Source organism: Ambystoma mexicanum, chromosome 6p (assembly GCF_040938575.1).
Source record: "Ambystoma mexicanum isolate Mex_15411 chromosome 6p, UKY_AmexF1_1, whole genome shotgun sequence".
Lineage (NCBI taxonomy): Eukaryota > Metazoa > Chordata > Amphibia > Caudata > Ambystomatidae > Ambystoma > Ambystoma mexicanum.
In genome coordinates, this window is record NC_090935.1 from 663,312,382 (window position 1) to 663,326,347 (window position 13,966).

At 47.9% G+C, this 13,966-nt stretch overlaps 1 protein-coding gene across 2 annotated transcripts in view; it reads left to right on the forward strand.

The window, feature by feature from the left end:
* The window catches only part of ZFYVE16 (zinc finger FYVE-type containing 16), a 1,039,436-nt gene that overhangs the window by 398,087 nt on the left and 627,383 nt on the right, over positions 1-13,966 (forward strand). For both annotated transcript variants that reach the window (XM_069627543.1, XM_069627544.1), the window contains exon 8: positions 1,430-1,585. In XM_069627543.1, the coding sequence (XP_069483644.1) occupies positions 1,430-1,585 (156 nt within the window). The remainder of the gene's footprint in view (positions 1-1,429; positions 1,586-13,966) is intronic.

A 13,966-nucleotide genomic window follows, 5' to 3' on the forward strand; every position in this document is an offset into this window, starting at 1 on the left:
CTATGAGGGTCTTTGCACCCTTCTCTGCCGCAGCTCCCTCCCCTATTCATTGCGGTGTTCCTCAGGGTTCTTGCGTGTCACCTACTCTTTACAATATCTTCACGAAACCACTCTTTGATGTGCTTGATTATCTGGGTGTCTCCTACACCAACTATGCGGACGACACCCAGATACTCATTCCCATTTCTGGTGATTATCTTGCTGACACCAAGGCCCTCAATGACGTCTACTTGGTCATCCAAGCCTGGATGGCCCAGCACCAGCTATGTCTGAACGACGATAAGACGGAGCTACTTATCCTGGGTACTTCACAACGCCTTAGCAAACTTGAGCCATCCTATCAGTCATTCATCATAGACGGCAACTCCATACAAGTCTCGAAAGACACCAAAACACTAGGCTTTTACCTAGATTCCACCTTATCCTTGTCAAGACAAACTAATGCAGTCAGGTCCACCTCCGCCTACACGTGCAAACTCATTTCAGCCTGTAGACCTTTCCTCACCACCCACAATAGCGTCACACTAGCGAGAACACTTATCATGGCAAAAATAGATTACTGCAGTGCTCTATATTTAGGCACTAGCCAAGAAAACCTATCCAAACTCCAAACCACCCAGAACAATGCAATTCGAGCAGCCCTGAACATCCCTCGTAACCACCACATCTCAGAAGCCAGAACTAGCCTTAAGTGGTTACCCGTGAAGCAGAGAATTTCCCTAAAAACGCTTGCCCTCACGCACAAATGCCTAGCCAACAAGGCTCCGATCTATCTCTACAGTCGGCTTTCGCGCCACTCCACTGCCCGTCCACTAAGAACTGCCCAGACTAACTGCCTTACTATCCCCAGGTTTAAGCTCCAAAAAGCCGGAGGCACCAGCTTCCCTGTCCTAGCCCCCAAACTTTGGAATACCCTCCCCGCTGCCATCAGAGCTGAAGACTCCTTCAACACCTTCAAGAATAAAACCAAATCCTGGCTCTTTGACCAGCAATAGTTGTGTCAGACATTTGTCCTACTTACCCAGCCCGCCTGTTCCCTTACATGATTTCCGGGCTGCTACCCTCCCAACTACCTCAGGGATACTTCCTCTGCTGAGCCTAGGGATACTGTACCCTGTGTAATATTTGTAATTATTAAGTTTGTTTTTTGCTGTTTTGACACACTTTTATTGTAATTTATATCCCTGTATGTTCTTTTCTTGCAACCTTGTACAAATTGCGCCCTGATGCCCCTGGGCCTGTGGGTTTGCGCGTTATAAATAAACAAATACAACTATGGAATTTTCAAGGCTGGAGTCATGTTCTCTAATGTAGCATTTAAAGGTTTCTTTTTGTGTGTGCGGTTTCCCAACAAGTGATTGTGGTAAAAATATGCATCTGCTTTTGTTTGTATGGAATCATTTTTTTATCTGATTGCTTTACTTTTAAGATTCCTCAGAAAAATGCTGGTTCTTTGCCACTAATGGATTACATGGCCTGGGACAAGCAGAACTGATTATTCTTTTGTTACGTCTACCGAATGAAGACACTCTTCCCAAAGATATCTTCAAGCTGTTTCTTAGCATTTATAAAGATGCACTCAAAGGTATGCAATACTCTAAAGGCTAGTCTTAAATATCTGTAATTCGGCCTGCATGTTTGCAAATTGATATCTTGGAAAAATTGCATGTTTTTATGTTTTCCATGTAGATTCCTTAATGTAACAGGTATGTTCACCGTTATAGTGTGCTTTCTTTATTTGCCGTTCTAACAGTTGATTCATTTTTTTTTGGTGCTGCATGTTATCTCAGACTAAAATCATGTGTGGTATTGTGCAACAGAGGTCACTAGATCTGTTAGTTCTGCAAGGCATACACACATTAGTTTGGATGCTTTCTGACAAGAGGACAGAGCAAAATGTCGAGTGTTCTGTGGATGCAGCAAATATAATGTCATCCTGTCTTTCTAATGAAGAATGGAACAATGGCGGCAATGCTATGAATACAAAATATGAAGGCACAAGAGTGATTCTTACTGCCATGAAAGTTCTCCCTACTTCCCATCATGTTGTGAAAGAATTGCTCCTGCAACAGGCTGGGTCAAAATACTGCTCTAGAGATTCTGTGTTAAAGGGGCTTTTTGGAATTTAGAATAAAGACTCCTAGTACACAAACCCTCCTTTACCCACCGGAGCACCTACACTCTGCTATGTACACCATGCTTCAACAGCCAGTTCCTATTTTTCCACATAGTGATCTTGGAGCTCCTCTCGCTCCATTATTTTCAGTGTGGTCTTTTTTGCCTTATTTTTAGGTCTGTCTTTGTGACGATTTCAACAAACTACGTTTTCTTTGTTTTAAATTTTTTGTGGAAGGAGGAACGTCTCTCCCTCAGTTGGTGGTGGTGTTTTTCTTTTGGACCTTAAAGGAACAGTCCATTGTGGGCCTTCCACTGCAGAGGTAATCTTTGGGCTTTCTAAAATATGTGGACTACCAACCAATTTTTCAGTGCTGGAAAGTGAAACTTGGGAGGGTGGAACTTTTCCTTTATCCATGGAAGCAGAAACTAGAGCAAACTATGCTGAGAAGCTACCTTGCACGCACAAAAACAGCATTCTACCTTACATCCAGAATTGTAGAAAGCTGACTCAGAAAAGGGCATTCCATTGCACAGGTAACCATTCGGCTTTTACTACAGTACCAATGAAAGATACCAATACTTCAGCTGCGTACCACACTGGTCATAGCTGCCCTGGGATTGATCTTGCTTCAACAAAATCCCCAGAATCAGCAGAGTTGTTACCTACAGTTCATAGCCGGTTCGATAGCACAGCAAGTAGAGCGTTCGCTTTGACATCAGTGCAGAGCCTGCTGCCGCAGGTTCGAAACCCGGCAGGGCCAAACTCAGCCTTTCATCCTTCCGAGGTCGATAAATGAGCACCACACACCATGGGAAATAAGCAGTGCTCAGATACCTAAGGGTTTGTAGCGTTATATAAATAGCAAAAAAAATTGCTTGGAGATTAAGACCCATGTCTTACCATAAACTTTCTGCCTTGCCGCCAGACGGTCCGGCAGCATACAAGGATCTTTGGAACCTGTTATCAAGTGCTTCTTCCTTCCCAGATTGAGGTGCTGACAAGCAACAGAGTAGCCACAAGAGGAAGCATGATTCCATGTGTGTAGCCAGCCTGACTCCCCATTAGACATAGTCTGGAACCTGTTTTTGACCAATGTTAAATGCCCAAGACTGGTGATTTTTAATATTCATCAGCTGCCGCTTGTGCCCTCCACCCCGGAATCTCAAGGGCTGTCTCTTAGTCCTCTTTTGGTGAATTACAACTGTTTACAAATGAAATTCAGATGCTATTCAGAGGAGGGGGTGGTGCTTTAGCCTCCTCCTGGCCGTAGTCTGACTGGTTCCATGGTGTTTTGTCTTTGGAGAAGTTCCTGGATATTTTGGCAGACAAACTCAAAGACTGATTACTACTGGGTCCGGTCCAGCTTTGTATGTTTGTCCCATGTATACTCTGCCAGTCTTTCCTCCTAATGTGGCTGCAGCCCCTTGTAAGGCTTTTGATGTAGATGACACGGCCACGTCTGAGAAGGTGCTGCTCCTCCCACCAACAGACAATTCAGGGGTATTATGTTAAGACTTGGATGCCTTTGGCTTGCCTCCACTCTCCCACATAGAAGCCTTCAGATTCTGGGTCCATTTTTACCAAAATAAAACATGGAGAATCCTCCTCTTTCTTACGTTTAGATGCCTAGAAGCTAGAGTCGGCTGAAGCTCCTTGGAAACAGCCCTTTTTTGGTGCCAGCTGTGTAAGATTCTGGATGCCATGTATACGTCTTCACATGGAGAATGGTGCGTTTGTGTAAGGCAGGTGCCAAGCTTGTCGGCATAGCCTGCTGCAGTTTCTGCTTCCGTGGGTAAGGGGCAGGCTCCTGCCTCCCAAATGTCACTTTCCTTGGCTAAATAAAGCAGGATCTGTGATGCCGGTGGCAGAAAGGTGTACCTCCATTTTGGGTTGCCCTTAAAGCAGGTCAATAGTGCCTCCTTCCTTTTGTGATATTCATCCCACATTCTGGAGAAAAACGCAACATTTCAATTTTTTCCTATCTTAGGATGCATCTGAGGATTTGGATTTCCTTTTGGGTTTGACCAAGGAAATGTCTGTCGGACACTTGTTAATCAAAAGAGATATTACTGACACTGTTTCCTGGGGTATGACCAAGTGTATCCCATGGGTTCATTATGCTGAAACCAGTGCTGAGGAGGCTATATTGCACCTGCTTTTAAGTCAAAATCATAACGTTTCTGTTTAGTTTTAAGACGGTATCATTCTTGTTTACCCTCAGCATATTGAGTTATCTCAGTTCTGTAAGTAGATTTTTAAGAACTGGTCATTTTGGGTCGGTTTTTTTCTAGTTTTCTAAAAGTCTAAGATGAGTAAACTTGTGAATTGGTAAGATTTCCAAGTCTTTTATTTTCCTTTAAGATTGCCATGAATTTCCCTCTAGCCATTGCCAACTTGGCATCCAACCTGCTTCTAGGGGAGTTGTCTGAGACTGTGGTGTCAGTGAAGAAATGTCATATTTTGCCAGTCAGCTGTGTTCCTTAAACCTCTGCTGTTTGGTGCACTTTACCAGCTCTCCTTTCCTAACCGTCAGTCACAGTGTGCAAGCTTTACCGTTGCCCCCACTGAATTGTATACTGCCCTTGAAGAATGGTCCACCGCAGGGTCTGTAACCAGATCTTTGAAGGTTTCCCAACTGTCTTTGCCAAATTACATTTTGCCAAATTTCTTTGTGCAAATTTCACAACTTCTTTTTTTTGCTGCAAAAAGCAGGGGGAGACCCCTGTGCCCATACTTCCTTTTCCTTCTACCCTATATACTTTACCAATACTTACATCTGTATTTCTGCAGAAAAACAAAATGTGGTGACTGTCATTGGCAAAAGTGGGAAATAACTAGGTTCAAAACACCTCCTGGGGTGACCTCCCCTCTCTGCCCGGTACTTAAGAAGCCCCAGGACCCATAATACAAACACTTCTTAATTTGCGATTAGCGGTGTATTAAGATGGGTTTACAAAACCAACCATGGGGATGTATTTTTGGAGGCCAACCTACTATGGTGAACAGGAAAGACACTGAAGGCTAGCCAAAGCAAATGAAGGTAGGTAGCAGAGGGTTAAGGCTTACCTTTAGGAGGGCTTACGAGTGGTCTATGGCTACAGTGAATTCACACAGAGCAACACAATAATTCCCTTTAGACCGGTACAAGTACAATATATATAAATATTTCTGAGGCTTGTGGAATCTGCTTAGATCACATGCTGTGCATAGGCTGTGTATAGGCTGACATCTAGTGGAAGCTGCGGAGTATTACACTTGTTGTTTTCGAAACTCGAAAAGGGACATCGACAGGGTGTGCCAGTAATACTATTCCTAGTGTGACGTCCATTGTACCCATGATCCCTCAAGCATCGAGGTCCCTCAGATTGTTTTTTTCTGCCATTCTAAACGGACACGTGTAACGGATTTCCTCTTTTGGCGTAAAACCATTTACTTATTTTAATTACTGATAGTTCATTCTTTCTACCCTTTACTTCACTGATCATCAAAATATCATGCCGGTGAAGACAGAGAGACTGCCTGTTGAAAAACTACCGTGACGGACCGTTCGGCCTTGGAAGCCCGCCCCGGGCCTCGCCCAGCCAGTAGGGAGAGAGGGGGGAGGTCATTTGTGCCCCTTTTCTTACACTACTTTCGCCCAGCTGCCATAGTTTGCACTTCTGGACAAGACCCCCTTTAAATTATGTCACAAGTGCAATAGAACATTTCTGTGGGTCGATGAGCATTTAGTCTGTAAGTTGTGTCTCCCAAGAGACCACGTCGAAGGTTCTTGTTGAGCGTCGAGGCTCTTCAGTGATGGCAGTACGCTGCCGTTTCGGTCAGCGAGGGCGACGGGGTAGCTTTTGCCACCCAAGCGCCGGCCCCAACCCTGGAGGACAGGCTGGCGGCCCTGTTGTGGGGACAACACCCGGTTGCAGAAGCGCAACAATTCCATCCACCACTAACCACACAACCCCAAGTCAAGACTCGACACATGGGTCGAGTGGTCGAAAACACACGACACCCAAGGAAAGGTCTGTTGAGTCCCTGTTACGCTCACCTGGTCTCTGCAGAGGCGTTGGGGCACTGTTGCAGCCCTCCTGGGGTGAGGTCACTCGGGTCCGACTTCGCCCTCTGTGCTTATGTGGTGACTGGTGGTAATAGGTGATGCTGCTCGGGGTTGCTCCTGCATGGAGAATAGGGGGCATGAGTATGCCAGCTTGTGCGCCTGATCCCCTTCCAGACCCCTTCTCCAAAACCGTGGTACCCGTGGGATGCGCTGTCCCTGGAAAGCTCACCTGCTGATTAGTTTTGGCGAGCAATCCGTCCTGCTGCTTCTGGCAGGGCCGCTTGTATGATCTGGACCGAGTTCCTTCACTGGTCCCTTGCACGTGGTAGTCCAGTCCTGCTGCGACTAAGCCACTATACTTCAGGTAAGTGTTCCTGTTTGTCTTTTCTCGTCTGTTTTTGTTGTATTGTAAAGTTAGTTGTCTTGTATTGCTGTCCGCTCCACTTTTGATGTTTGATCTTTTGCTTTCTTCCCTTGCAGGTGATGTTGCCGGCCCAGCAGAAGCTGTGGAGCTCGAGGCGGCAGCCGGAGGGAATGAGGATCAAAGCTGCAGTGGTAAAGTAGCTGGTAAGTTGTTAACTAGGGGGCGCGTGGGGTTCAAATGCAGCGCGGCCCTGGGACGGATGTTCAAACCTTGTCTGTCTTCTTCTTCACAGGGTCAGAGTTCGTGGATGCGGAGTGCAGTGCTGCGGGGTCGGGATCAAGATCACTGGATGTCAGGAGATGAGTCTGCAGATGAAGCGATGAAGCACCGGTTTCCTGGAGGTGAGTATGCAGGAGAACGCCTGGTTTCAAAGGTAAGTAAACTGGTCCAAGCGGCGGTGAGTGCCACGTTGCACGCGAGTGCACCGTAAGGCGAAGCACCGGCCTTAAGGATGGAGCATCTTATACAGCTCAGCTTCTGAAGCCACACCCGCCGGGTTCAGCCTGCCTGCCACACCCGATGAGTCCGCACATGAGTATGTTCTCTGGAATAAAGGCTTTCAGCTCCTGGAAAGTTCTTGTAAAATAAAAGCACTCCTGCACTGAAATAAAGTGTTCCTGCTCACATCTCTATATGAGCCTGGCGTCAAAGGCGCCAGGACGGAGTCCAGCCAGGACCCCTGTGTTTATGGGTCCCTAAGGAGTGAGTTAAGTGACCCATTGCCCCATCAATAGATGGTGCGGTTTTTGTGTTCTGGGGCCTGTGGCCATGACAGTTTCTGTCCTCTGAGCACTCTCGCTCGAGATCGCTGCATGACCGGGACCAACCCTCGGAAGACGGCGCAAGTGTCGCGTGTAACACTGCCTCCGGGTGCCGATCGTCCGCAGACGAGGCCTCAGCCGTACCCACACCTGAAAGTCGACGCTCTGCGTCAGGTCAGGTAGTAGGCCTCAAACAGTCGGGGAAACACGGCTCTGTGCGCCGGGGGGGGGGGGGGAAGAGCACAAAAAGAAGTCTTCAAAGACCCCTCATAGGGACAAAGCCCTCATAAGGATAAAACCCCATATAAGAAAAAAACTCAAGAATCTAGGCCCATCCCTCATAAGGATAAACCTCTAGAGGCTAGGCGTAAGAAATCTGGGGTAATTCCTCCCACAGATGAAGACTTAGGACTTCCTTCCCAACCCTTGGTCATCCTAAGTTCAACACAATGGTCATCACAAGAAATAGACTGGGTCATGAGGAGAATGTCCTGTATGGCCAATTTCTACAAAAAGGACCCTGCCTACTTCGAAAGTTTCCACTCCACTCCCCCCACTACAGCTCCCTCTGGGTCACAAGTCTCTGCTCAACCTTCTCAACCCCCTACTAAAAGGTCTCATACCGAAATTTCAGTGCGAAGCACAGTCATAGAGCTCTATGACCTGGACTCTGAACATGAAGACCTCTCAATTGTAGAGGCAGCTGACCCTCAGTACGAGGATGATGCAGCAGACCCTTATTATGGGGACGATGAAGACCAAGATGCTGACCCAGAGGCCAATATGTATCCTATGGACTCACCTATTGATCAGGACCCCCATGTCACTGATTCTCTTATTGACAACCAACCCCTTCTTAATGAGGTGCTAGCCAGGGCGGCAAAGCACTTTCAAATACAGACACAGGAGGTACAGGAGGATAAGGATTTTATAGAACAGATCCTTGGGGACAAGAAGACGGTGGCGCAGTTTATTCCTCTACTCAAGTCAATACAGCGCAAGATACAGCCGTCATTAGAGACCCCTAACCTCACACGGGCTGTAAACCCCTGTATAGAGTAGCTATTTAAAACCGCACCTTCAGACCCACTGTATATTAGAGGGCCGCTGAAGCCCAACTTCTTAGTCGTAACTACAACTAGGAAGAGAGCGGGCACCCCCCTTGCTTCCTCTGAGGCCCCGCTCGACAAGGAAAACAAGAAGCTTTATACAATGGGCAGAAAAGTCGCCTCCTCCCCGGCTTACCAGACCAGAATTGCAAATAATGCAACCCTTTTGGCCAGTTACAACTGCCACAAATGGGAGGAAGTGTCGTCCTTACTGTCGTCTGCCCCGGAACCACTGAAATCCCAGCTAGCACAGGTGGCCGCAGAAGGGAGAGCATGGTCAAGCTGCTTACTTAAGACCAACCTTGACCCTGCAGACAACGCCGGAAGAATTATTGCACAGGGTACCGTTATTAAACGTCACGCGTGGCTGCAGCAATCGGATTTTAAATCAGAAACGCAGGCCACCTTAATTAACATGCCTATCGAACCCAATGTGCTCTTTGGCAAGGCTGTCGAGGACCGCCTTAAGACAGCTAAAGAGGAGTATGACCCACATAAATCTTTGGAGCAATTCACCAACAAGCCACCCGGCCACAGGGCTAATGGCAATTTTGGCTGTTTTTGCGGCCAAGGGTCACAATGGGGGTCCAATTACAATTGGAGCCAAGGGACTCCCTAAGGAAATAATCAAGGTCAGTCCTCCCAGAAATATCCTAGAGGACCACGTAGAGCCAGAGCTTGTGGCAGGGGCAGCTCCTTTTGGGGGGTTGAGGGTACCCCTCCACAAAAACAGTGACTACCCGATTCAGGTGCCCTCCCATGCCTCTCCAGTGGGAGGGCGCAATTTCAGTTTCACGCACGCATGGGAGGGATTCACCTCAGACAGATGGGTGCTGTCCACAGTAGCAGGCGGATACTGTATAGAGCTCCTCCAACTACCCCAAAACCACCCCCACAACAGAAGATCCATTCAAAGGAAGACCAGCGTATCCTCCTTGAGGAAGTCGCCACACTTCTGCTAAAGGACGCCATTGAAGTCGTCCCGGCCAATCAGGTAAACAAGGGTATTTATTCAACTTACTTCCTTGTGCCAAAGAAAGATCTGACCATGCGTCCAGTATTAATTTGCACCCTGCAAACAAATATGTAAAGCCCCAAATGTTCCGCATGACTACGCTACAAGAGGTAATCCGTCAACTAAAAAGGCGATTACATGGCAACACTGGATATGAAAGATGCCTATTTTCATATTTCAATGTTCCCAGCGCACAGAAGATTCTTGTGTTTCAAGATGGCGAACCAGCACTACCAATTCAAAGTGATAGCCTTCGTAATAGCATCTGCTCCAAGGGTATTCACAAAGGTACTGGCGGTGGTGGCAGCACACCTGCGCAGGGAGGCAATCCCAGTGTACCCTTACCTGAATGACTGGCTCATTAGAGAGGAGTCCCCCCTAATTTGCACGCAAAACATTCAAAGGACTATCAACTTTCTCTTTCAATTGGGCTTCTCAATAAACGAGAAAAAGTCAGGCCTAGTGCCTAGCACAACCAAGCAGTTCCTAGGGGCTGTTCTAAACACACAGAATGGGTTGGTTTTTCCGTCAGAGGAAAGAGTCCAAAATATGTTGTTGCAAATAGCACATCATCAGGCCGGCTGCCAAGAAGGGTGCACAAAGCGATGCGCTTGCTTTGCATGATGGCATTGTGCATTTACGTGCTTCCACATGGGCGGCTCCGCATGCGACCCATGCAGGAGTGTTTGGCGAAACAATGGTCTCAGGCAAGCGGTCAGTGGGACGATCTATTGGTTGTTTCGCCAACACTGGTAAAAAAAATCTTGGCTGGTGGACGAAAGAAAATCTACTGACGGGGAAACCCTTCTACGATCCAGAGATGCAGGCGATTATCACAACGGACGCCTCTCTTGCTGTGTGGGGGTTCCACTACCTTCACCACACAGCTCAGGGTCTGTGGTTTCGCGCCGCAGCTCAGAACCACGTCAATCTGCTAGAACGTCTAGCAGTATTCAAGGCCCTTCAGGTGTTTGAATCCCACTTAATGAACCAATCTGTGCAGGTCCTAACAGACAGCACTACAGCAATGTTTTACATAAACAAACGGGGGCACATGCTCTCCAAATCTGTCCAAACTTGCACAGCAAATTTGGAAATGGGCACTCAAACGGAAGATATTCCTATCGTTACAGCACGTTCCACGGGAACTGAACTCTCTCGCAGACTCATTGAGCAGAGATCCCCTACCAAAAGAACACAAGTGGCAACTTCACACAGGGGTCGTAGAACACCTCTTCTCTCTATGGGGTTTCCCCACAATAGACTTGTTCGCTACATGCGAAAACAAGCAATGCCCAGACTTCACGTCCAGGTTTCCCCAGCCAGGCTCCAAGGGGAACGCCCTATGGATGAACTTGTCAGGGAAATATACTTACGCTTTTCCCCCCCAACACCTCTCATGAGGAAGGAGGTGAACAAGATCCACAAGGAACATATGACGCTCATCCTAGTTGCTCCTGTGGGCAAGACAACCCTGGTATCCATATCTGCGCAAACTGGCGATGTGCGATCCCATCAAACTCCCGTGTCCGTACAACCTGCTCTCCCAGCCTGGGGGCCTAACAGTGCACTCTCTACCTCACTCAAAGAACTTGGCAGCATGGCTCCTGAAGTCCTAGAGTTTGGTCATCTTAACCTGCCTCAAAGATGTATGGACATCTTAAAGAAATCAAGAAAACCTAACACTAGACACTGTTATTTTGACAAGTGGAGAAGATTCGTAATTTGGTGGCAGTCTAAACAAATGAACCCTATTGAATGTACTCTTTACCACATTTTTACATATATGCTCCACTTGCTGGATGCAGGGTTAGTATTCAAATCCTTAAAGGTCCACCTGGCGGCTTTGTCAGCTTACACTACTTCCCACTATAAGATCTCATGGTGGAAGGTACCGGTTATGAAAGCATTCATGGAGGGAGTAAAAAGACTCCACCCCCCAATCTCCACCCCGCCACCAGGATGGGATCTCAATGTTGTACTCGCTAAACTCATGGGCCCCTCCTTTCGAGCCAATGCACAAATCTAGTCTCAAACGCCTGACTTACAAGACTGCCTTCTTAGTGGCTATCAAGAGTCAGTGAAATACAAGCATTGTCAGCGCAGGATCCCTTCTTTGTTGTACACAAAGACAAGCTGGTTTTACGTACTCACCCTAGGTTCTCCACTAAATTCACTCCAAATTTCATGTAATCCAGTCAATTGAGCTACTGGCTTTCTTCCAGGAACCCAACAGCTCAGCTGAGGTAAACCTCCACACACTGGGTGTGAGGAGGGCGGTCCTCTACTATGTAGACAAGACCAGACCGCTTATAAAGACAGATCAACTGTTTGTCTCCCTAGCGCCAGGCAGAGAAGGTGACCGCATTTCAAAAAATGCCATCTCTAGGTAGATAGTCAGATGTATACAACTGTGCTATTCCCCATCAAATAAGACCCTGCCGTTTACGCCCAGAGCTCACTCCATAAGAGGCACAGGAGCCACTCTGGCTTTCATTGCAAATGTCCCTTTAGACTGTATTTGAAAAGCAGCTACATGGAGCTCTTTACATACTTTCACTTAGCACTACTGCATTGACACTCATTCCAAGACAGATACACAAGTGGGACAAGACATTTATTCGCTCACGAACCATCTCACATCCCACCTCCTTCTTCTAACACTGCTCCCTAATCTATGCACAGCATGTGATCTAAGCAGATTCCACTAGCCTCAGAAGAGATACATTACTCACCGTAATCGTATTTCTGATGCTTGTATCTGCTTAGATTCACATGCGCCCAACCATCCTTCCCTCAGAGTGAAAGCGCATGGAAGCTTATGAGCTTGTCTGATACATATCTGCTTGGATACAACTGTACTCATGCTACACCTCATGCCAGAAAAATAACAATCTGAGCGACCTCGACGCATGAGGGACCATGGGTACAGTGGATGTCACACTAGGGATAGTATTACTGGCACGCCCTGTCGATGTCCCTGTAACTGTAGTACTCCCCAGCTTCCACTAGATGGCCTATGCACAGCATGTGAATCTAAACCGATACAAGCATCTTAAATATGTTTACGGTGAGTAATGTATTATATATATATATTTCTGAGGCTTGTGGAATCTGCTTAGATCACATGCTGTGCATAGGCCGACATCTAGTGGAAGCTGCAGAGTATTACAGTTTGTTTTCCGAAAATGGGCGTCGAAGCAGGCCGTGCCAGTAATACTATCCCTAGTGTGACGTCCACTGTACCCAAGATCCCTCACGCGTCTAGGATCCTCAGATTGTTTTTTTCCGCCATACTGGTCAGAAGCATTTTGCGGAGTCCCCTGGCCTTAGCCATACTTTTGCTAAAATATCGATAAATTTCTACCCTTTCCCCACCCCAACGTCGAACTTCGACACTCGACGCTGGCTTGGAGAAGAATTCGACCGTCGGCTGCTGCACGACGGATTTGGGTCTCGGAAGGCCTCTGGCCTCGGCCCGGGCCTTGGAAGGCCTCTGGCCTCGGCCCTGCAAGTAGGGAGAGTGGGGGGTTGGACATACTCTACACTCTTGGTATATAAGTACATATTATACATTTCCTACACTTAACAGCCCGCTGCCTCAAGGTGCGTATGGAGGGTACCCCTTTTCAATTCTGCCCCAAGTGCAATCGCAAATACCCTTGGGTCGACAGGCACGCCACATGCAATCTCTGCTTGCCGAGGGACCACCCCGAGGCGAACTGCAGAGAGTGTAGTAGGTTTAAACCTAAGACACTTAAGGACAGTTCGACGAAGCGTTGGGCCCACCACGCCAGGCAGGCGGCCATGGCGGTGGAGGGCGCCTTCAGCGATGGCAGCGACGCCGTGCTTTCAGACGACGAGGGCATTACTGCGTCTAAAAGACAGCCGAGCGCAAGTCCCCGACCTCGGAAGGTCGTCCGACAGGGCGGCTATGGGGGAAGACCCCCGGCGACACAAGCGCTTCACACACCACTCACACAAAACACACGAAGTCCAACCGAGACTCGACAACGGCACATAGCGAACAGTCCGAATCGGTGTCCTCTGGGCGTTCTCGATCGAGATCGCCGCATGACTCCAGGCAATCATCCACTCTTGCCAAGAGTGCCTCGCTCCCTAAGCTAACGGAAGTTCGATCGTCGGAGGACAAAGACGACTTCCACCCCCAGGCCGCTCTCCAGGAGTCGGAGCCCGCAGACAAGATCAGCGCGGCCCCACGTTCGAAGGGCAGGGACTCTGCCCCCGATCCTCGACGCCAGGTGTCGAAAACCTCCAGAACCACAAAGGGACAGGGAAAACAGTTTTCCACTCACGGGGAGGGGGGAAAACAGCAGAAGAAGCAGCCACTGCACTCTTCTACACCTGTAAAACACTCCACTCCTCTTAAACAGACAGACAAGCCCAAGTCTGCTGCTATTTCTAAGACCAGCAAGTCTACTCAGGATAAGTCTCCTAGACTTTCTGAGAGAGTCATTCCCAGTTCCAAA